A 25,259-nucleotide genomic window follows, 5' to 3' on the forward strand; every position below is an offset into this window, starting at 1 on the left:
GTTCAAAACCCTTGATGGTATAGAAATATAAGTGATATGTATGCAGAAATCTCCTACGCACAGCGTTAATGGAACATGATTATATCCTTTTAGGAGATCGATCTTTGTTACAAACCTAGCTGGACCCATGCTTTCTACACAATCTTCCATGTGCAGATGCGGGAAGAAATCAGGCTTTGTAACATTATTGTCCTTTCTATTTCCAGTGCAAAACCTAAAGGTTAGGGTTAGGAGTAGATGCCCAACACAAATAGGCCTGTTTCGCTAAGCCATTATATAAAAGATACTTAACCTTAGCCTCTCAGATGTTTTGCTTTTCAGGTGATACCCAATAAAACATCTGTTGAATAGGTTGGGAATCCCTCACCTATATCGTGTTATATTAAATCAGTACACGATGGAGTATCAGAAAACAGTGACTGAAACTCAGGCATAAGAGATCTTAATTCAATACAGTTTTCTTTTGGCAAATCCCCGTACATAGTTACCAACTCTGCCAATTTTTCTGAATTACGACACCGACACCCATCAATCTACTGTATAAGGAACCGCACATATAGCCAAAAAGTGTTAGCCTGTAATGGGAAGCAATGCAAGCACATGATCACAAGGGCTACATTCCCTGCGCTCAGCACTACGTTAAAACAAGAACTTCATTTTCAATTGGGCCTTGCTTAAATTTCCATTCACCAACTTGACTGCAGGTTCACTGGTAACTGGTATTGACAGCTCATCCATCCAGAGTTTATAAAGGACGTTTCACCCTATGCCCAAACACCATGTCATTGGAGCTAAAGCCTGTGCTCTCCTGGGTTACTTCCCACACAGCAAAAATTAACCATGGGAGACCCTCTTCCCAGTCTTTGTTGAGCTCAGTTCAATGAGCCCGCAGTAACTGTTTCAAGGTTTGGAAAAACGCTCAAGATCTCCTCAGGTCCTTAGCTCTTGGGATGATATGAGCTACTTTTCTGATGATTAACATGTAATTGTTGAATTGTTATTTGGGCAAACATTCGAGACAGGAAATTTGACCCCCTATCACTTCGGATCTTTATAGGACAACTAAAGATTGAAATAAATAGGGTTCTGCTACATCACAATGAGCATTTTGCAATTCTGTGTCATGCAAACCAGCTGGTATTACAGTACTATCTGAAACATGGGTTCGGCCACGGCACTGTCACTTCATGGTGACCATTTGCGAACCAACAGCACATCTTGCATGAAATAGCCAAAAGCAACACTTTCTATGTTTCCTTGGAACCTAACTTTAGCAAACAAATTTGCTAGACCTGCATCTTCTTGCTGAGCCGAAATTGGCTTTCTATAGGATCCCGATGAAGGAAAAGTGTGCAAACTAACTGGTTTAGCAAGAAAGGATTTTTCTTGCTCACCATTTAAATTTGCGTCTTCCAATGCATGGCTCATTGAGCGAGGTACAGCACAAGCTACAAATACCTCTAGGAATTCATGCACACTCTTATCGGACTCAGTGGAGAGAGATGGCATCATTTTGACAACAGGATGGGATGGGGCACCACACAACGTGTGTCCTCCTATCAATATATTTCCTAAAATGATGTCCACTCCTATGGATAAACAAGGTTGTATAGTAGTCTTAACTTCTCCCAACAAGAGATCTTATTAAATTTTATACAGGGGCACAGAAAGTATTTGTAACCCAATACCCTGAATAAAAACACTCCCGGGATTTGACTTGACCATAGTCTAAATGGGACCCCATTTGACCAGCACTGCACTGACCCCCAGCAATTTTATCCGTCACAACAGCTGATGATTTTACACCAGGAGCCCCTGCCGATGCACCTGAGGCACCAAACACATGACTGGAGGTGAGAACTACTGGTCTTGCGGTAGCGGACTTTCATTTACCTCTGAGCACTGGACATTTTTTCTCCCAATGTACCTTTTACAGACAATAATTACATGTACAGTGCTGTGAAAAAGTATCCTGATTTCTTATATATTTGTGTATTTTTCATACTAAATTTATTTAGATCTTCAAACAAGATATAACCTAAAACAAAGGCAACCTGAGTAAACACAAAATACAGTTTTCAAATATATATATATATATATGATATTTTATTGAAGCAAAAATGTTATCCAACACCTATATCACCCACGTGAAAAACTAACTGCCCCCTTAAACTTAATAGCTGGTTGTGCCACCTTTAGCAGCAACAACTGCAACCAAACACTTCTGATAACTGGAGATAAGTCTAAGGTCCTGCCACAGCATCGGGTTCAAGTCAGGACTTTGACTAGGCCACTCCAAAACTTTAATTTTGCTTCTTTTGTGCTATGCATCATTGACTTGCTGCATAATCCAGCTGTGCTTGAGCTTCAACTCATGGACTGATGACCAGACGTTCTCCTTTAGGATTTTCTGGTAGAGAGCAGAATTCATGTTTCCCTCAATTATTGCAAGTCACCCTCGCCCTGATGCAGCAAAGAATGCCCACACCATCACACTACCACCACCATGCTTGACCACAAGTATGATGTTCTTTTTGTGGAATTCTGTGTTGGATTTACGCCAGATGTAACGTGACCCCTGTCTTCTAAACAGTTAACTTTCGACTCATCAGTCCACAGAACATTCTCCCAAAAGGTTTGAGGATCATCAAGGTGAGTTTTGGCAAATCTCAGACAAGCCTTAGTGTTCTTCTGGGTTAGTAGTGCTTTTCGCCTCGCCACTCTTCCATGGATGGCATTTTGGCCAGTGTCTTTCTGATAGTATAGTTATGAACAGTGACCTTTATGGATGCAAGAGAGGCCTGCAGTTCCTTGGATGTTGTCCTTGGTTTTGTTGTGAATTCCTGGATGAGTTGTCGCTGTGCTCTTGGAGGAATTTTGGAAGGTCGGCCACTTCTGGGAAGGTTCACTACTCTGCCAGGTTTTCGCCATTTGGAGATAATGGCTCTCACTGTGGTTCTTTGGATAGACTGACGTATTTCAATCAACTTTCTGGAATTTCTTTCAACCTTGGCATAGTGTGCTACTGGGTGAGACCATTTAGCCAACTGCATGCTGCTGTAAAAGTTCTTTTAAGGTGTTGATTTGATTGAACAGGGCTGGCAGTAATCAGGCCTGTGTGTGTCTAGTCCAGCTGAACTCCATTATGAATGCAGTTTCATAGATTTGGGGATTTAGTAACTAAGTAACTGGAGTGGTGATGGCGTAGTGGGCTAAAGCACATAACTGGTAATAAGGTTGCTGGTTTGATCCCCACAACCACCACCACTGTGTCCTTGAGCAAGGCACTTAACTCCAGGTTACCCTGTAATAAGTGCACTGTAAGTCGCTTTGGATAAAAGCGTCTGCCAAATGCATAAAATGTAAATATAATGGGGCAAATACTTTTTCCAGTTGGTATTGGATAACATTTTTGCTTCAATAAATAACATTATCATTAAAAACTGTATTTTGTGTTTACTCAGATTGCCTTTGTTTTATGTTAGATTTTGTTTGAATTTTTGAAACAATTTAGTATGAGAAATACACAAAAACAGAAGAAATCAGGGCAAATACTTTATCACAGCACTGAGTTTGGATCTACTTTCCAGCTTTGATCTATCTTTGGCAACGTTGACCTAACCCCATGCATTTACAGTATTCCCTGTGACTGCTGTCACTGTTACTTTTGTGAATCAACATAAATTCATCTGCAAGGAATAAGGCATTGTCTGCTGTTTTTACCTTTTTTTTTTTTTTTTGTTTGTTTGTTAATGTACATGACCCCTGCTTGTCTTTTTTCCTTCAGCAATCAGTTACAAATGTTCAGATACTTGAGCCTAAATTCTAGCTGACAAGGGGTGGGTAAAAATATTGATTTTCAGATGCATCACGATCTTCATTTGAACGGTCTCGAAACTGATTCTTAAATCCCAAGATCGATCTTTTACTCTATGCTCAACCAGAGACTATTTTGCAGAGACGGGTCACTTCTATTAAAATGAATGGGAGAAATTGGAATGCCCAATGGTCAACAGATGTAGAAAGGAAGTCCCGACTTGCAGGTAAAAGAGACAATCACCTTTTAGACACAGACATCTCCTGTCAATCAACTCAAGAATGTGCATGTACATTAGCTGTACAAGCCATGAAAATTTTGTTTTTTAGTGTAATCTGAGGTAAAGAAGCACAGTTTATGATACCAGTGTTGTCATGATGATCTGAAGTATTTTCTTTGATAATAAACTTGACCAACCATTTTGGAGATTTTGGTCTTTCCCCATTCAAGTAGATAGGAGCTGCACTTGTATGCAGCTTGGATACACTGAAAAATAGCTGCCCAGGAGCATTCCAAAGATGGTTAGAATAACTTGCAAAAAAGTATTTGGTGCAACCAAAAAACTACAACGAGGAAATCACTTGCATTTGCGACCAAATTTCATGCTATGCAACTAAAATGTATATACTTGTATAGTATTTGGCAGCTGGCTGGTAAATGTTCAGATTTCACAAACCAATGATTGTATAGTATAGCTGCTGAGTATACAGTACAGCAGCAAGATCCTTTCACTGCGTGTTAAGAGCTTAAAGTTGTTCCGTGTAATACGTGTCCAAAGACAAGATCCACGCAACATATTTGTCATTGAATAATGTCTCTTTTAACACCCTTCCTGTTCTTTACAGTCAGTTGTTGATCAAAAACAACAAAAATAAAAAAAATCGCTCTAATCACGCATTGCACGTATAAGGTAAAGCCATTCGAGTCTCTCTTTTGAATATGCGCTTATTTACAGACGCTCTTTGCAGAACAACTGGTTTTCTTAAAGGTACTGTATAGTTCACCCAAAAATGAAAATTCAGTAATTGTTTACTCACCCCTGTATTGTTATAACCCCATATGACTTTCTTTCTTTTCCTTAACACAAAGGGAGAAATTTTGAAAAAATATTGTGCTCAGTGATGTCCAGTGCTGGGCGGATTACTTGTGAATTGTAATCAGGTACTGATTACAAATTATAGGACAAAAAATGCAATCAGTAACGTAATCTCACAGATTCAATTTTTTGGGGTAATCTATTCCGATTACTTTTGGATTACTTTCAACCGAATTCTGCATGGTTTAATTCTCTGAAATGTCCACAAATTCAGATAAATGATTGCAAATGTAAAAATATGAAGGAAGTTTTCATATTTTCCCCTGTGATGCTGATAGAGGTCTAGGCCTTCCATCAAAGACAGACTCATATATGTTTGAGTCTAATAGGCATTTCTTATTGGAGTTTCTAAAATTATGGACAGGTTCCCGGGGCACGTTAACACAAATGTGCTCATGCAATTTTGCCATTTTACAAACACCATCCATGTGTAGTAAGAGATCAGACCAGTTACGTACTGTATATTTGTGAATCAGCGTCAAAAAACATCACTAAACCAAAAGTGCATTCATATACATTTTTGAAGCCGACTACAAAAGCAATTGAAAAAATTTAAAGTAACTTTGTGGCGCTAATCCAACTGAATATGAAATGACGTTTATTTGAGTATTTTGATGCGTTGATGGATAAAACCCTTCCAAAGACATTGTGACATGGTTATATTACGCACAGAGTGATAATTCAAATAATACTATAAAAAATGTGTTTGAGTTGGTTAGATTTGCAATGTAAAGTTAAAAAAACATGCAAACATACAGCCAAATGCTTCTTTAGATTTTACGTAGAAGCCTTCGCAGTTGACAGGATATTAACTTTTGGGAGGCAGAGTTTACATTGCAGAGTGATGTTTTTGCCGTGTCTCCTGGACTGTAGTCCAATTACGAGTATTTTAAAATGTAATTTAATCCAATTACAAGCACTTGATTTTCTTAATCTGATTACGTTATCCAGATTACATGTAATCCATTACTACCCAGCACTGGTGATGTCATACAATTGCAGTTTATGGTGACTACCTCTTCAAGCTTCAAAAGAATGCAAAAGTATAATTCAGAAGTCTATCAAATTATCCCATGTGATTTATGATGGTTCTGACAGCATACAATAAGGTTTGGTGAGAAACAAACTGAAATCTAATGTGGGCTATTATTTAGTGAAACTGTTGAGCGACCATTGATCTCCTTTGCATGTTCATAAGACTGCACGAGAGCAATAGTTCACCCAACCTCCCGCTCGTGAAATGGGTCGTTCAAGCAAAAACACATATTGTTGTGGAAAAGACAGGTCTGCCACAGTGATACTAACACAGAACACAACACAGCTGTACACAAACCATAGAGCTGAACTTACTATACATGTTTGATGAGTTTGTAGTCAGAGAATAGATGCATTTCTATGCCTCTCTCATCAACAAGGTGTTTCTGTTCACAGAACTGCCGCTCACTGGATGTTTTTTGTTTTTGGCACCATTCTGAGTTAACTCTAGAGACCGTTGTGTGTGAAAATCCCAGGAGCTCAGCAGTTACAGAAATACTCAAACCAGCCCATCTGGCACCAACAATCATGCTACGGTCGAAATCACTGAGATCACATTTTTCCCCATTCTGATGGTTGATGTGAACATTAACTGAAGCTCCAGACCTGTATCTGCATGATTTTATGCATTGCACTGCTGCCACATGATTGGCTGATTAGAAAGTCACATAAATAAGCAGTTCTGCAGGTGTTTCTTATAAAGGACTCAGTGAGAGTATTTCTCCAGACTTTTAACTCATAAGTTGAATAACTGTTGCTGTTTAATATATATATATATATATATATATATATATATATATATATATATATATATATATATATATATATAAATGTGGCTAAAATAATTTGTGTCTTCTTAACTGTTATATGACCTATTGTCATGAAAATGGAAGTAATGTTCGCATCTTGTGCGTTTTACATTTGCGCACAACTGCATAGAAAGCAAACCTGAGGTAAATTAAGCTGAATAAAAACACCAACGTCAATGTTTATTTTATGTTAGCTTTTATTTTAGCCAAACTACGTCAGTCATCTGATGGTTCGCAATGACTGGCATATACATTTCCCTCTCCACTTCCTGTGAAGTATCAATGTACACTTATTCCTTATGCCGTTTTGAGTGCCCTTCTAACTGAACATGCACGCTTCCTTCCTCACTTGAGATGGCAGAATTCCATGTGAAGTCCACTTCGCAGGACCCTATCAGTCGAATGGAACGTACCTCTATTGGACAAAGATAGCACCTAACAACTGGAGTGGAACAAAGCAGGGTTGTTTCATTAAGCATTTGGGAGAAGACGTCTCAATGCCGTTATTGCAGTTTAAATAACAGTTATAAATGTTTTGTTTTTTTATTATTATTATTCCTAATATTGCAGCTAACAAACTGTTGTGAGATTGAGATGTTGCATGTGTGCACAAACATTTCAATCTATGTACACGTCAGACTGGCCACTCATTTTATATCAAGTATATTCAAATTTGTCATTGACTTCTTATACTAACATTAAAAAGCTGTTATTTTAATTTCACTCTTTGTACATGGACTATAAAACATTTACAAAGACTAGTCACTGCACACTAATGCATTTTGGCTACAGAGCCTTCCTCAAGAGGGTGTCGGTGTAGGAATAGACTGCATAGACTGACTGTCGCTTAATTAACTAATACAATGGATAAGGAAGTCTAAAATCTTAAAGGGCACCCGTCTTCATTAGATTCAAATTTGTTTTCATTGTTCAGTTTGTTGTTACATCTGTTTGCAGTTTCTTTTCCTTTGTCTTGAAAATGGATACCACACAATTTATATTTACAATTCATGTTCAATACTTACATTTTAAGAGGTGTCATCAAACACGAGATGAACCGTGATACATACGTACTAAACAGAAAAGTTTTTTTTTAACAGGAACCGTTTCACTCCTAGTCCACACAGAGTGCTCAATAAAGGTTTACTAACTCCTCAACAGAAAACATGCGTGTGCCTGTTAGTTATTAGTGTGGAATAATTTTTTATTGGTGTTTTATGAGACTGGTGAACACGTTTGACTTTGACTCAGACACCTCCCTCTTTTCCTCTCCTCTAGTCACCTTCTTGTCTTGCTCTGTCACATTCCACAACTCCCTCTGTCACAAAATCTTGCAGTCTCTGCTTGTCCAGTGTCTCTGTTTCCTTCATTTGCTCTCTTTTTTGTCTGTCTTATGTTTTTCCCTCTGTCTCTCATTGCTCTCTCAGAAAATTGTAAACACTTCGGGATCAGAGTCTGCAAGCTTTGATCCTGTCCAGCCCCTGAAACATTGCTGTCACTTTGATCTGTTTGGGGTGGTGGTTCTAGGGTTAGCAATCAATAAAAAAGTCTCTGCTCTTTTGTTTGAAGATGAAGGGCAGCTGAGGATGACCTACAAAAAGGGTTTGGGTGTGAACTAAAGAAGGCGCGTATGTGTGTGGATTAGATTAAGGGGGATCTTGTGCCTAAAGATTGTGCTGCTTTAAATTAGGGAATGCATTTACAGTACAATTGTGGCAGAATTGCTCAGCTTTGTGAAAGGGGTAAAAACAAGGATTATGTTCTGATGTGATGCGGTAATAAAAATAGGCTTAAGAGTAAGTCATCTGTTTCCTGTCTGTCATGGCCCTTTAAGCTTTATTGAGAGAAGTACAACCATGCACTTGGAATTAGCGATAATTTCATTTCTATCAGCTCTGAGGCTTTTCACTGTCACTCATCAACATGCTGTTTGCACAATTAACATTTGAAGGAAATATGTTTTCTGATTTCTAATGATGACAATGATCAGATTTGGACAATAGTTAACCCAAAAATTATGATTCTCTCATCATTTACTCTTTACCCTTATGTTGTCTCAAACTCGTATGACTTGCAGAGGACACCTACTCTGCCCATGCGTCAAGCGTGAGGAATTGTCATCGAACTTCAAATCATGATTGTTAAACATTTCAAGTTTGTTAGGTTTTAATTGATAGAACAATAGATGTACTGTTCAAGATTAAAGCAAAAAGTATTTGGAAAACTTCTGGTTGTGAAACATAGACCAACATTGTCTATAGTTATTTATTAATAATTATTAAGCCTTTATTAACCATGTTAGTCCCATTGAAATTTAAATCTCTGTTGAAAGAGAGACCTGGCAAAGAAAGGTCACAACCAGGCATCCACACAGCATTAAAATACTTAAAATTACAAAGTATAAAAGCACATTTAAATATGAGTCTAAAAGAAAAAAAAAAATCAGTCATTGATAACAATTTATATACAATGAAATGATTCTAATATCTTGGATTAAACAATAGTGCACTTTTAATAGTAGTAGAATCACTACACCTGTGGTTACTCTTCTCGGTAACCTGTATGAACTTGAGGGGAACTAACTTCATATATACACTGAAATGAACTCTCGACCAGTTGGCTAAAAGTAATTGCAAAAGAAATGTGAAGCTCGTAATAGGTCTTGCATAATTTGTTGCAGATGTCACTTTGTTTCATGTTTTGTTACTAATGCAGTGATATTCATCCATTTTTAAACATCCAAATACAGTTTGGGACCACTATGTTTGCATTATCATAATAATAATGCTTGTATTTTCAGGTTAACCACCATCATTAACTCCGATCAGATCCTCGTTCTTCATGACGGCAGGATTGCAGAACAAGGAAGGTCAGTAGTCTGTTTGGGTGTGTGTGTGTCCTCCAACGTCTGTGTTTATAGAGAGAAACCCCTACTGTAAAGATTCAGATGACACACCCTGCACGGCTCTTTTCCCCCTCAAAACGGCCAGATCTCAGCCAGTATAAAAGAGGAAATGTGACACCCTCTCTGTCCTGATTGACTGAAATTCCTTTGGCTCAGTGGAGAGTGAACCGTAGAAGACATGTTGGGACAGACAGGGTCTTCATCATCCTTAGGAAACCTAAGGACTGTGTGTGTGTCCCAGAGGCGGTTTTCTTGTTATTAGTAGATCTTTGGTCTTAACCCAAGTGTGTGCTCATCTTCCCAGAGACAGGAAATAGTTTCTCAGTGTCCGAGCAGTCCACACCCTGCCTGATCTGTGTGTCCTGTCTCACTGCAGGCCCTCAGGTGCTGCACACACATACAGTTCCTTCTGTAACCCTCGTAGACTCACTGTAGGAGAATTGCAATGTTTGTTAAGAGGAATTAATGGTGCATTCAGTAATTTTCAGCCAATTAAAATGTATTACACAAAGAAATGAATAGTATTTTTTTATGTTTAAAATGATGTACTGTACACTGACATGAGATGAAAATCCCAGAAAAGTAATACGTTTTATTCTTCGTGGAGCTGGGTGCACCTTCAATGGCACCACCATGTTGAGATTACAATACCAGCCCAAGACGACTTGCTGTTTCTTGGTATTGGAAACTTTCAATTGATTAATAAACTGGTCACAGCTTGCTTAAGTCACACAAAATGCTAACCAAAACAAAATATTCTTACAAATCAAGGTTTTTTCAGTAATCAATAATCAGTTGCTTCCTAACAACACTTTAAAGGAGGAAAATATATCATCAATATCAGTGCTTGGGTGTCTGAGGGTTAAACCTGACACACACACACACACACACACACACACACTTGCAGTGACCCACTAATGGACATCTCTATTCATCCTGACCGTTCAGCCCTGGTGTTAACCCTGTATGCACTGTCCTTCCCTTTTGCCCTTTGATATATGAGCTACAGCCAACAGACAGTCTGCAATACACACTTAGTCACACATACAGCCATCAGGGATGTAACTATACACCTTGACCATTCAGCCCTTACTGGCACTATAATGTAAACACACAGGCTTTTAACCCACAGAAACAGGGTATCACACTCTCACAAGAAGAGAGAGGTGGGAATATCCATTCAGGAAGATGAGGGATTAATAACTTCAGAATACAGGAATTAATGGATACATCTTGTCATGTCCACAGACTGGCCCTTAACAGGCAATTTCTTGTTGTGTTCTGTAAATTGTTTGGACAAAGAGGTCTAGGATTATTAAAAGAAAGAACAAAATATATATATATATATAAATATAGCTGCAAGCTGCAATGACGGACCCAAGCACAACTGGTCCATTTCCACCCGGTGGCTTTTGGAAAACAATGCAAGATGGACACATGCATTTGACATTTTACATTATTCTAAACAATTTTAAAGCAATTTGGGTAATTATAAGAGGACTATTTTAAAGTCTGTTGTAAGAGCCACACATCTTGCTGCCAGGTGGTGGCACTATGACTGTGACCCAAAATAGTAAAATCCATGCGATTAGCCCCCAAGACTAAACAAAACATGCATCTCAATTTTGATCTAAATCACACATTGCACACAAAAGATATAAAACACTTCCTGTTTCCCATTTTTCACCATTAATTTAATGCCTCGCCATGGCAACACCGTTCGATATATCAAAATCTGTTCACAATTTAGCATCTTCAATGTCTTGCATAATGTTGTCTAAATGTGGTGACAGTCTCATGAATCACCTAGGAGGAGTATTTAAAAGTTCAGAGACTGCGATTTTCAGAAAATCCAAAATGGCTGACTTCCTGTTGGGTGGAGCTAATGACTGTGAGTCTGAATGTTGTTCGGCTTGAGGAGAACAATTTTGGTGACTGTAGGTGAAAATGGGGGTGCTACAGAGGTCGTCTTACACACCCATTTTAAAGGGGACGCTACAGAGCCCCCCCTGCACACACCCAGCCCTAACGGCCGACGACTCTGATGTGTGTACAAAATTTCAAGAGTTTTCATGCATGATAAGTACCCCAAAAGTACCGAAAACCTTGAAAGAAGAAGAATAATCCTTAGAAGAACAATAATAATAATATTAATAATAATAATAATAATAATCCTTAGAAGAACAATAGGGTCTCTGCACTTTCAGTGCTTGAGCCCTAATAATAATCCTTAGAAGAGCAATAGGGTCTCCACACTTTCAGTGCTTGGGCCCTAATAATCCTTAGAAGAACAATAGGGTCTCCGCACTTTCAGTGCTTGGGCCCTAATAAATAATGCACCGTTTCTCCCAATTAAGAATTACCTGTATTTACTGAGCTTGGGATGTAGGCTACATGCTCTACATGATCTGTGTCATTGCATATGGATACCAGGCACTCTGAAGAAGATCTGTGAAGTCATGTAATGCACTGTTTCCGATCAGACAGATTTCCTTTAAAGTTGCACATATGTTATCGGTGTTAGTATTGGTATTGGACGGTAAGTACATCAAGAAAACTTGACATGTACTCGCTTTATATAGATTTACATTCTGTGAATATACAGTATATATATATATAACTTTCAAATAGCTTCCATTTGGCTAACTGTTTCACACCTGAAAATGACCTACAGAAAGTCACTTTGCTGTAAAATTCACACACTGAGGATAAGCACTGGTCGTTTTTATTTATTTATACGGGAAACGGCAACACTTTTATGTATTCATTAGTATGTATTTGTATTAGTTATCACAATAATTAATGTTAACTAACAATGAGTAATATATTTCTAGCATTTATTAATCTTGGTTAATGTTAGTTACTACATATGAAATATGAATATTTTTTTTTTTTATTCATTTTTTTACTCAGGACCATTTGAAATAAATTCTGGTGTGTTATTCCATTACAAGATGAGCATTTTCCACGTTCTCACTCCTAGAGCTTGAAGCCCTGTATGGTGTCTGCTTTTGAAGTCATACTTCTGAGTAAATGATGCCTCAGCAAACTTGACCCTAGACCGACCCTCCTAATTCTGTGTTTTAGGCAATCTGAGAAACAGTGAAAGGAAATGGAGATGTCCTGAGGACTCCCTCGCCCTGAAGTGATTTCTGGAGTCAGCCATCGCTTGGCTTCTCCAATCCCCTGTAAGGTTAAACCGCTGCTTTAAGACCTGTTTCATAGAGCGGCGCATATTAATTTCAGAGGCCATATTAACAGGTTATAGCATTCACACTGGGCATGTGATGTGAACACTGAGGTACTGCATCAAGCCTAACGCAGACTACTTGACTCCAGCTTGTCTTGTTTTGAGTCGGTGACTGGTCTGCGACTAGAAGTGTCAGATTACAGAACCATTGCCTGACAAGTTGCAGATGTTACGACGGATTTTAAACCTGCTTGAAATCTGGCTGACAAGTCAGCAGGTGTGCACACTGTTTACATTTAACATTTAAACTAATTTATCAACACAATCTTTTGCATCAGTAGCATTTATGAAGCATTGTAAAATACTGAAATGAACTATTTACCCACTGTTTCAAAAAAGAGATTCATATTTAGCTTGATGCAAGTTACACATGTTCACACATATGTTCACACTGCAGTTCTAGGTTCTGTGCAAAATAATTACTATTTCAATGTTAATGTGGTAAATTAGATTTCATTATCGTGAAACTAGTAAGCCTTTACCAATAAAACAAGCTGCTTGCCATGGGGGGACTGTACTCAGCATTGTGGCTAAAACAACAGCAGAGCCCAAAGACAGAGGATCAACCACTGGAGCCACAGCAGTAAATATATACACATTTACACTTCGTCAGGTCGGCTGGTGTGTTTACACTCCCATTCAGTGAATTGTGTAGATTGAGATGTGGAAGTATCTCTGTCATACTGATCATTGTGTTTTACAGTTGGGAATTGTTGGTAACATGCTCAGCACCATCTGACAAATTTTGTTTCATTATAGTGCTGTTACAAGATGTTTTGGTCACACTTTATATTACAGTGTTCATATTGCTTTAAATTTATGCAAGTATGTACTTGTCAGTTTCTTGTAATTTTACAATGTTATAACTGTAGTTATTATTTCAGGAGCCTGTAGTATGTGTAATATGTACACTGTCAATTTGTGCTGCCTATATTTTTTTCTACATAAATATATTTTTAGAAAGACCATATACTCTTGTCAGTGATATAACCATTGTTGGACTAATTTGGATTTAGCCAAAACGTTTGACCATTTTAATAGTGTGAATTCTTTATTGGAACAAATAGAGAACCTATCCCCTTTTGTAATATGTAATTTCCAAAGAAATATTTAATCCTTTGTTAACATATATAAGATTATAAAATGTACATGGAAACACTCATCATCTACATTCAGCTAGAATTTTAATATCAATGACATGCTTTGCAATGTGGTTTGAATGCAGTTTAACAAAAAGGGCAGGGTGATTTAAAAATCCTGAATGAAATTGTGAGTTACAGTATGATAAAATGAATTCATTTTAAAAGATAAATAGCTTTTACAAAGCTGGTAGGTAATAAAGGAATATGAATTAGACATTCACAGAAATACCAAAAAGGGAAGATTAGCCTATAGCCTTTAAAAGCTATCATAACATGTTATTGAGTGGTTGCTTTGGTATAACAAAAGCTGGATGTTCTGTAGAACAAAGATTTTATAACCTACTTTTTGTATTTTCATTCTCTGTGTAATCATTTTAATAAAACACATTTTTTTAGTTTTAAAACTAGAAATAAAGTCTGTAAATAAATTCAACCCTGACTATGTACAAAAGTTAATTTATTTAGAGTATTTACATCTTTTCGCTCAAGCTATGGTTTAACACTCACAAAGACATGTAAGAACTACTGACAATAAAACACATTAAGCAGAACATGACAGAAATATTTACAGAATAACACATTTCTGAACTACAAAAAATTGGTATTTGTCTTGAATGATTTAGGCTCAGACTTATAATGATTGACTTAAATGCATTGATGTTTGTTTTGAGAGGGGTTGGCCAATAGTATAGAAAAACCAGGAAGGAGTGAGGGTCCATATGGATTGTGGCTCATTTGCTGGTTTCACTGCTGTGAACTTTTACACAGTCTTAACTTTTAATGTAAATTAGGCCAGAAAAATGTTACAGAAATATGTCCTCAGACTGTTGGTAATTTATGAAGAATGTGTAGGAATTCCCATAGGGTCAGCTTGGAATGGCATGTAGCCTGAAATATCTTCTCGTCACTGTCATCGTTATCTGTTACTAGTTTTTTAATGGATGAGAAGATAAGGAAATGCTGCAGAGTGTTTAGAACAGAGTGGAATAAGGGAGTAAGAGTTCTTCCTTACATACATGCTTGCAGAGCCCAGTGTCTGCTAGGGTCCAGACACAGTGAAAAACATTTCTCATTACTAAATCATGCAGGACCACTCTGTCCCATATTAAGCTTGAAGGAGGAGGTGCATGTAGATTTGTCCTGAAATGTTAAAGTGAGTGTGAGGTGTGTATCAGAGTGGCGTTGTCACCATTGTTTAGTTCCAGGCGTGCCCTGTGCTTTGACCCAAGGAAGAACATTCTGGTAAAGGAGTGCTGTTGCCCCTGGGCTGAACTCCCATGGCAGGCAGAGAGAGGAGAAGTTGAGCATGGGATGCACCCCATGGGATGCCAAGCAGGGGAACTGCAGTTCAGAGTGAGGACATGAGAGACACTTTCTCTCTGTCTCTGTCCTGCATTACTTCCTCTTCTTTCAGTTGTTTAAGCACACTTTTTGTTGTACATTCCTCAACAGCTTGTCAAGGTCTATGTGCTTCACTTGGTGAATTAAGTATGCACACACAGGTTGATTGGAAGAGGAAATGGTTGGTCATGGTTTAAAGGTTGTGGATTATACAAAGTCATACTTTTAGGACTACTGGTAGGTACATGTTTTCCTCTCTTTTAGAAGGAAGTACTCCATAACTGGAGTGTCCCAAACTGGGATCCAACTGAACATTGAAGTGTCCGAATTAGGTGACTGGAAAACTGTAGCATTGGTCCATTTTAAAGTCCTGAAAGTGGTCAAAGAGGTTTTTGGCATTATGCTTTTTCCCCTCAGTTCCTGTTGTTGTCAGACTTGGGCCGTTTTTGGTACCACAGGGCTGTAGGCAGGTTTTGGCAGCCCATGTACTCCTTCCGCATCTCAGCCTCAGTGAGGGGTGGGGTAGAGTTACACGGAGCACCTGCCAGAGTGACATTCAGCAGGCCCAGGGCAGCATCACCCACTCGTGGTATCATAGAACTCTGCTATTTGTTTAAGAAAAGAAGGAATTTTACAAAAAATGTATAGCCTATATTCATATTATTTGGCTTTGACTGTACATAACTGGGAAATGCTTTGTAAAGTCATGCAGTTTTTCTTCTTACCTTACTGAGATGGTCTATGAGGCACTGGGATGGGTGCAGAGATGCCCAAAACTCAGCTGTCTTCACCCAGGGCAGCCCATTCAGCAGCACAACATTGACGTCTTTGAGAGACCTCATCAGTCTCCTGCTGAGTGCCCCACAGTAGCTCTGCTCCACAAACAGCAGCACTCGACTGGCCCTGCACCCTGCCAGATCTGCCAAAAGTTCTCTCACGGAGTAACGCTCCTTCAGATCAGCCTGGAGAAACAAGACATTATTTCCTTTAATGTAATGTACAGCTTTTCTGTAATACACAATGAAATTTTTATGTAGATTTTGTCTTAAAATGCAATTTTATAAAAGCAAGAAGCCATGTGAAGCTAAGCGTTAGTTATTTTACCACAGTAAGGGGTGTTCATAGGCACAGTGTGAGGTAAAACCACTGTAACGTAAGAACTCAAGTGGCTAAAATTGTTATAAAGCAGTGGTACCAGCATAATGATAAAAGACACCAATGTTCAATACATAATTTCATTTATTATCAATAATAGTATTAAACAATTCTTCCACCAAGTAATATAGTTAATTAGCCTAACTGTAGCTGATACTGTAACTATGTAGACTTGCCACATTAATTTAACTGAAGTGCAGTTACATACAGGCTATATATCATCTTTGAATGTGGCTCATCCATTTAGAAATTAGAGCTGAAACTGTCCATTTTTTAAATTGTGTTTATTCTGTTTTACATAAGTTTGTTAAAGACAAACTGCCTTTTGGACCATCATTTCAAAAAACACTGTCTTAGAATATCACTAATATGACTGTGGCCTCTTTAAAGAAACTTTTATTAAGAGAGAGGCTGAGATTTGTTTGTCCTGACTCCTGACCTGATGTTCAAGCATAAGGCAGCTAAAAATGAATAGTTAACCGTACTCTCTTCTTTAAGCAGAAAAGAGCAGTTTTCCTGTGGGAAGCAGAGTGTCTGGTGGCCCTGATCCTGTGTGGTCCTTGTCTCTCAAGCCCCCCCACAACATCCTTGTCTGGGGATCAGGTTTTTGCCTTTGTCCCTAGAGAGTCTGTCCCCATTGTCATGGAAGGGTGGGCTTTACTGTGCAGTCTGCTCCCTTCAGTTTGCCCTGCTCTAAACATATGGCCAGGATTACTGAGCACCTTTAGCAAAGGATTGTGGGACTTTAGTAAAGCAGCATGAGTGTACTTTATAGAAGCAATATAATTAAATGTGTGCACAGTTTCTGGAATTATCGTATTAATGATAGATAAAATTAGGGATTTTTCAGAAGAGGTGGATGGCTTGTCTGTTGTGAGTTGATAAAGGGACCTGTCTGTGTTTTTTGATAAGATAGGAGGCTTAAGATTGTGCTTGCCATATTTCTCCATGAAATTTGATCTAATCTCTTCAATCTTTTTTATTAAGTGAGGAGTCTACACTAGTTTTTGAATATGCATTAAGGGAATAAGTGTCATAAGAAAAAAAAAAAAAAAAACAAAGTGCAAAGAGTAGCCTAAACTAAGTCATCACTACCAAGAAATGAAACAGAATGGTGAGATGAGAGTCAACCAGAAGTCAATGTCCATAGCATAACACTTTTATCCTTTGGTTAGTGGGCACTTTGAAGTGGTGGGCTAAGGGAAACACATTGGACTCATTTACGGAAAGATAAGGGATGTTCTCACATTCCTAAACTCTGCACTCTGATTCATTCATCCTCTCTGTGCTTCCTGGACCCCCAAATGTAATAGCACCTTTCGCATTACTCAGTACTGTACATGCTTGAAAAATCGAGATGAAAGAAGCTTTACTAGATTTGTGGGCCTGTCTTTCTGAAAATACAATCCTGTTACAAGAAATCTAATGAACTGAAAGATTTGCTTTCCATTTAATATACAGTAGTGTGTTCCAGTAAAAAGTAAAAATCCCAATCACTTTCTCCATAAAGAAATTGTTTTTTAACTATAACGTATATACCTTGAAGACAGCCATTAGGACAGACCTACCATGAGCTCAAAGGTTAAGCAATGGTTTATGCTTTGTAGAAGCCACAAGTGTGTCATTTCAACTTAAAAAAAAACATGTTTAATATCTGAACCCCCATAACCCTGAAGAGAGATCCACCAATCAACTGATACCATGGGAACAGAATTCGAGGCAAAAGAGCTTAGCAGCGACCTTCCATTCCCATGAAGCACTGCAAATGACTTAATCACCCTACACTCTCAAACTACTTATATTTGTAATGATGAATATTTTGCAATAAACTTGTAAATAATAAATATGTTTGAATACATATAATCAATGACAATAAGTCAATTGTTTTATGTTGTATTGTTGTTTATCATTTGATTATATCATTTGCAATGAGTAGTTCTCTGCCTCATAAAAGAATTTAAGTCCATGTAATCTTGTACCTTTCCTATTTTCAAATACTTTTTTGCTTTAGATCAAGGTTAGTATTGCTGTGATTCATCTTGAAGCTGGTTGGTTTGGTTCATGGCTTAGAACTCTTTTTATATATATATATATATATATATATATATATATATATATATATATATATATATATATATATATATATATATATATATATAATCCCCTTTTCTCCCAATTTGGAATGCCCAGTTCCCACTTCTTAGTAGGTCCTCGTGGTGTCGCGGTTACTCACCTCAATCCGGGTGGCGGAGGACAAGTCTCAGTTGCCTCCACTTCTGAGACAGTCAATCCGCACATCTTATCAGGTGGCTCGCTGTGCATGACACCGTGGAGACTCACAGCATGTGGAGACTCATGCTACTCTACACGATCCACGCACAACTTACCACGCATCCCATTGAAAGCGAGAACCCCTAATCGCGGACCATGAGGAGGTTACCCCATGTGACTCTACCCTCCCTAGCAACCGGGCCAATTTGGTTGGTTAGGAGACCTGGCTGGAGTCACAGAACACAGAATTTTTTAAAATCCCTATGTAGAAAATAAATGGGAAAAATTCTTCGGAAACCAAGGCCCCTGAAAAAGTGGGTGATCACTGTTGCGCTTTATAGTCGTTTCTGACAACAAATGTTTGAAATTTAACTTTGGTGTATCTAGTCCAAATGCAGATATACTATGCATGCATCAGAGTGTTTCACCAGAGGCACACACTCACAATGCCATTGTTATTGCGGTCCCAGAGCAGCATGGTTCCGTCATTGCGTGTGGGGCTGTTCAGGTACAAAACCAGAGAATCTGCACAGTGCTGCTTTCGGCAGATATAGGAAATGTGTTTCCTGATCGCATCTTTTTCTGTGGCTGGATACATCCCCTCTGTGTCTTTTGCTATGAAAATAAAGTGAATGGAAACAAGATACGTGCTGCTGTTAAAAACGCAGACTAGATTACCTATTACTCAGAGTGAAGAACATATTACAAATGCCTTAATAAAAGCTTGACTTAAAATGTCCTCTGACCTGCTACCTGTCCATTCCCAGCAAAGAATGTCTTTATGTGGTCCTTATGGAAGCCGTTGTTCCTCAGCATCTGGTAAAAGAGTTGTAGGTTCTGCACATGGTGCTGGTATGTTATCTGCTCCTGCCAGCCACCTGCAGATACACATGTTAAAGCTCATATGCATACCTGTAAGAGTAACCATGACTGAGACAGCTGATAAGTCCAAGTATTTGTCCGGAATTTCAAACATCAATAGGATGATCTGTGGTCAGATTATATATATATATAAGGTGTTCTTTGAATCAATGTTTTTATACCTGACAAGAGAACAGCATGATCACATGTCTGGTAGAGGCGGCAGGACAGGTGTGTGGCAAGGCGTTGCTGTTGGCACCGGTGGGTGTTTGTACTGAGCTCACAGCTGGAGATAGGCAAACTGGGGCTGGTCATGGGCAAAGGCTGTGGGCATCTGGCAAAGTCTGGGTGATCTGTCATAGCGACAAGCACATGACTTAGGACACAGTAGTGTTTTGACAGTGCGGTGTCAAAACACAAATGCACTCAGCCTGATATCATTAACATTACATGACCATAGCAACATTTTTGCAAAAAGAAATTGCATGCCTTACTTCACGTTTGGCTGCAGTTTCCCAGTGAAATGTCCAGAGGGGGGCGCCAAAAGCGAGTGAAATGTTGTTGTAATCAGACAAGGTTTTTTAGGTGAATATTAGATTAATATTAGATTTTAATGAGTAAAACATACCTCCCTAACCTTTAACTTTAAACTAAACCTGACCTATAGTGTTCTAAAATCAAATGAGAGGTAAACAAAACAAACATCCTTACCCTAAAACAACACCTAAACCTAACCATTAGTGTCCAAAAACAAAATAAGAAATGTAAAGCACATTTTCAGAAGCAACCACTTCATTTCTTGTCACTTCTATGACACTTTCATCTCACGTGTCAGTTTGTGTGCTTTGCTGCGCACAGACTTCCGAGTACAACGTCCAAAACTCTATGAGGTGAGCTATCGTGAAAGCTAATCACATTGGAATAAATGTGTAAATGTAGGTTAGTCTGTAATACAAGCTTTACAGTACATCATTTTTCAAATAATGCGTTACAGTAAAAGTGTTTTGTTACTATGACAGCAGTGTGTGAGTATTAGTAATAGTTTGAAAAATAAGTGTTTATAAAATCATAATCAGACATTGTGGTCGTGATTTGTGTGAAAGTCAATAAAATGCATGTTGATGTAGTGCCTCTAGTGTTAATTACAAACAAAGGCGCAATAACGAAGCGATGGAGGACAGCTTATAAAGCAGACTAGATTATGATTGGATGAGATGCCTAAATTGAATGACGTGATGCTTACTACTAGTCTTCTTGATAGAACTATAGCTAGGCTTCTATTTCCATAGTATTTTATGTGCTTGTCTTCTTTTTGAATTAAAAATGTATCTACTTCAAGCAAGCATGTTTTTTATGTTCATTTGGAGATTTTATTTACATCTTGGTGTTTCCATCCAGCATTTTTATGCAGTCTCCCAAAATTCTCACAATGACAGCAAGCTGGCTGGCACATCTTCCTTTGTTATAGCTGAAGTGTTATTTTTTCGAAGTTAAAATAATTTGTCCTATCCCAAATTAATGTGCAGAGAAAACTACAAGTAAGAAATGTGTTAGCTGATTTCCCCAAAAAGAATAAACACTGTGGTGCTATCAAGACATTACTCTTTGTTTGAGAATCCCAACCTGCCCGACTTGGCAACATTGGTTCAACCAATGGCATGAGTTTTGGGCAGGTTTGTTCACCCTATGGAAAACGGAGGTGTGTTCAGAGAGTCTGTTCTGAAAATCTTTCCCAAGTCTGTTTGTTGATACTAGTGCTACAGAAATAACACACTTCAGCTTCATTCACTCGTTACTGCTTCCATTCATCCAGTCCAAAACTCATCCAGATTTTTGCGTTGACATTCCAAATATAATTAAACCTGTTCAACTTCACAATTCATTGACTCACCCACACAGTGTAGGCGTTGTGTTCGGTTGCTGTCCTTCACTCCGACCACCAGGGGGAGAAAGTGAATCTCACAGAGGCCGCTGTTATGCTCCACGCGGCCGGTTCTGCCTATCGTTCCCCTTGCTCGGCTCGCCATACGATCACTGCGACTCCGCCTCCGCTTCAACTGGTTTTGGCAGTGGGTTTTCACAGCCATCGTCAAGCACTCCTCACCTGTATGTCAACACACGTTGCGTTAAGCAGAACATGTCAAAATATTACCTGCTGATTGTCACCTAGCAGTGATCAGCCCAGCTTGTAGTTCAGCTTTCAATGTTTTTTATACCTTAGGTTATACAAGTAGAGTTAATCAAAACTTTTTATCCAAGAAAATGCTCTCACAAAAGCAATAATACCTTTTAAACATGCGTAGCCTAATACTGGGCACAACAGTGCACATTCTTTCAGGAATGTGCCATAACTGCTATCTATTCATTCCTCTGTTCCAAACTGTTATCAAACACATTGCAGCTGCAGTTTAGACAAGACCGCTGGGCTACTGATGCCAAGCAACCTCTATCAGTTTCATGCTAAGGAGGCTTTGAATAGACAGTAGCACAGGAGATGTAATCACAATCCATTATAAATCCATTTTACTCAGCAAGTAAATTTGTCTCCTTACAATGAAATGTTTCCTTGGCTGGCCAATGCTCTCAGAATGTGTGGTAAGACAGAATCAGTAGCCCAAACTTATCTCTCTCTGTGGTCAATCGTATCTGAGGATCCATTACAAAAACCAAAGAGAGCTGGGATGATTTCAAATGTGGCCAGCTTTCATACAGATCTCTGACTCTCACCACATTTTCAGATGAGATGGTCAGTTTTGGAATCATACAAGCTTAAAAGTGGTTGCAGATTTGAATTGAGTCACACAGTGTTACAAGCCTTTCTGCCTTGAACCAGAGCATTTTTATCATATCATTTTCGGTCATTATTACACTTTCCAAGCCTCATTTTCTGCACCCCTAGATTTGCAGCAGTCTGTTTTATACTCTTGTCTGACACCAATCACAGGTGGGGATTATAGAAAATAAATAACAGTACATCACAGCAACATGCATACACTCAACATTACGTCACTTGACGTAACAATAAAAATATTATTTGAAGCATCTTGATTTATTCAAGGCTTGAGGCAGGATGTGTGTATCTTGAATACAAAATCATATAAATTAACATCGTATGAAATGAGGTTGAAATTGTCTGTAATTTACAATGAGTCTATATATTAAATTACAATGTTCTGGACAATATTTGAACATCAGCTGTTACTGTGATTCTTAACCATGTTCTCAGACATTCATATGGAAAAGTGAATAAACTGAAAACTAATACAATCTTTAATGATTTTCAAGTTGTCATCACACTCTTAAAATGTTTTTGTTTCTCTCATTTACTAGTTACAGTGCAAATGTTCAAGTTCAGGTCAAAGTTGAGAGGCCGACTTGTCCTTCGCTAATCTCCCCTACAAAGGCAAAATGCAGTAATTGTGTCTCTTAAGACTAAAGTATATTTTGGTTGTCTGCATTGCTGATCTGAACACGCAGCGTATGTGTTACGCAGATTTTGTCATTATCACAGTCTGCCCGGACTGTGGCACATGTACCTGCCATTGACTGTACTAAAAGAGTATAACAAAGTAATCTTTGTATGCATGCGTCAAACTCATTCATATTCACTCGCGGTCAAAAGAGTATACTTTGAAAGGCAATGCAGTCGACCGGGTGTAATCCGGTATGGTAAACACAGGCCTTTAGACCAGTGGTTCTCAACCCTGTTCTTGGAGGTCTCCCAATACTGCACATTTTGAAAATCACCCTTTTTTGACACACCCAGTTCAGGTCTTGGAGTCTCCACTAACGAGCTGATGAGTTGAATCAGGTATGATTGATTAGGGAGCTATCCAAAATGTGTAGTATTGGGTGGCCTCCAGGAACAGGGTTGGGAACCACTGCTTTAGACTATGGTCTGTCCTGTGACAGATGGGTTTGGCTCAAACATGCATAGATTCGGGGAAAAGAAATTGTAAAAATTTTAATAATCCACATTTGGTTTTGGGGTCCTGGGTAGCTCAGCAAGCAAAGATGCTGACTACCACACCTGGAGTCACATGTTCAAATCCAGGGCATGCAGAGTGACTCCAGTCAGGCTTTCTAAGCTACCAATTGGCCCCCTTGCTAGGGTGGGTAGTGTCACATTGGGTTAACCTCCTCGTGGTCACTATAATGTGGTTCTCGCTCTCGGTGGGGCACGTGGCGAGTTGTGCGTGGATGCCGCGGAGAATAGCATGAAGCCTCCACACGCACTAGGTCTCTGCGGTAACGCACTCAACAAGCCATGTGATAAGATGCACGGATTGACTGTCTCAGACATGGAGGCAACTGAGATTCGTCCTCCGCCACCCGGATTGAGGCGAGTCACTACGCCACCACAAGGACTTAAGAGCGCATTGGGAAAAGGGCATTCCAAATTGGGGAGAAAAGGGGAGAAAATCTAAAGAAATAAAATAAATAAAAAAATAATCCACATTTGGCTGGACAATCAAAAACTTTGAAGGCATTTTTCTTAGTTTTAGTGTCTGCGTAATTACTGCGTTTGGCTTTGTATGGCAGTAAAGTGAACTGTGGGCAGAGCTGGGCTAGGCACTGAACCCCAGTGTTAAGGACTAAACACACACTCAGGGATAAATTATTGACCACATTTATTGTGAATGCACGACTCTCGGCTCAGTTGTGTGGCTGCCCTCCACTTTCCCTGCAGGGGTCCATGACCTGACTATACCTAAGAGTAGATCCTCGTGCAGAGCTCTCTGTCTGTTTCTCTGTCACACATATAAAAACACAAATCTCAAACACAACTTTATGCAACATGTCACATGGCAGATAACCATTGTAATGTATGTCCTATAGTGTTGAAAAGCCATCAAAACTGGCTGTTAAAAAGCATAATATTGAAAGACCTAAAAGGGATTGTTCACACATTAAACTTAATTTTGAAGTTCATTATATTGAAATCATTTGGAATGCATGATGACAAAAAGCTTCATTTACAATTTAAAGGAGATCCCATGTTAATTTATAATGAATTTAGTAGTAACAACAACTGTGTGTACTTTGGGAAATGTTGGTATAGGATGAACACTTTAAAACAAGGTATATTACTGATAATTCTACTATGCACGTTCCTTGTGTGGTCAATAAATCTTAATAAATGTAATAATGTTGAAGTTCTACTCACTTCTTTAGACTGACCATCTCAAATATCGACATCTTTAGCCGATTCAGTCCACTCACCAAGATAAATGCCATCCATATGAGAACATTTCTTCTCGGTTATGTTGAAGTCCACATAGAACATGACCAACGGGTGTCCGAAGCTCTCTCCGAGACTGGGGTCCAGAAGCAGCACCGCGTCATGCGCACTCGCTCCGGGATAGAACTCTTCATTTGTCCTGCTCTCATCATCCACACTCGAGTCCACAGAATGGCCCATCTTCTTTGCCAGTGCAGCCCCAGTGGTGTATGAATCAGGTAGGATCGCGAGCACTTTTCCCGTGCTGGACTCAGAAACGTACACCGCCACCCCGCTCAGGTGGAGGTGAGACAGTTTCTTGCACTCGCTCTCCGGCAGTGAGACCCTCAAGCACA

At 38.9% G+C, this 25,259-nt stretch overlaps 1 protein-coding gene and 1 pseudogene across 1 annotated transcript; one reads left to right on the forward strand and one right to left on the reverse strand.

Annotated features, from left to right (window-relative positions):
• LOC127447737 (ATP-binding cassette sub-family B member 6-like) overlaps window positions 1-9,828 on the forward strand; it is a 63,973-nt pseudogene extending 54,145 nt beyond the window's left edge.
• Window positions 9,829-14,094: 4,266 nt separating this feature from the next.
• Window positions 14,095-24,991, reverse strand: LOC127447697 (uncharacterized). Its single transcript, XM_051709713.1, has 7 exons — window positions 24,906-24,991; window positions 21,574-21,786; window positions 19,865-20,035; window positions 19,568-19,699; window positions 19,267-19,436; window positions 16,121-16,357; window positions 14,095-16,000 (listed from the first exon to the last, which is right to left on the reverse strand). The coding sequence occupies exons 1-7, from the start codon at window positions 24,967-24,969 to the stop codon at window positions 15,809-15,811; spliced, it is 1,179 nt and encodes a 392-aa protein (XP_051565673.1). The 5' UTR covers window positions 24,970-24,991; the 3' UTR covers window positions 14,095-15,808.
• Window positions 24,992-25,259: the final 268 nt, after the last annotated feature.

Source organism: Myxocyprinus asiaticus, chromosome 11 (genome assembly GCF_019703515.2).
Source record: "Myxocyprinus asiaticus isolate MX2 ecotype Aquarium Trade chromosome 11, UBuf_Myxa_2, whole genome shotgun sequence".
NCBI lineage: Eukaryota > Metazoa > Chordata > Actinopteri > Cypriniformes > Catostomidae > Myxocyprinus > Myxocyprinus asiaticus.

Coding starts and splice junctions, on each gene's coding strand:
- LOC127447697 (XM_051709713.1), bottom strand. CDS start 24,969: ATGTTCTATGTGGACTTCAACATAACCGAGAAGAAATGTTCTCATATG. Junction 21,787..24,905: donor TATGGATGGCATTTATCTTG/GTGAGTGGACTG, acceptor GTTGACATACAG/GTGAGGAGTGCTTGACGATG. Junction 19,437..19,567: donor TGGGAATGGACAGGTAGCAG/GTCAGAGGACAT, acceptor TTATTTTCATAG/CAAAAGACACAGAGGGGATG.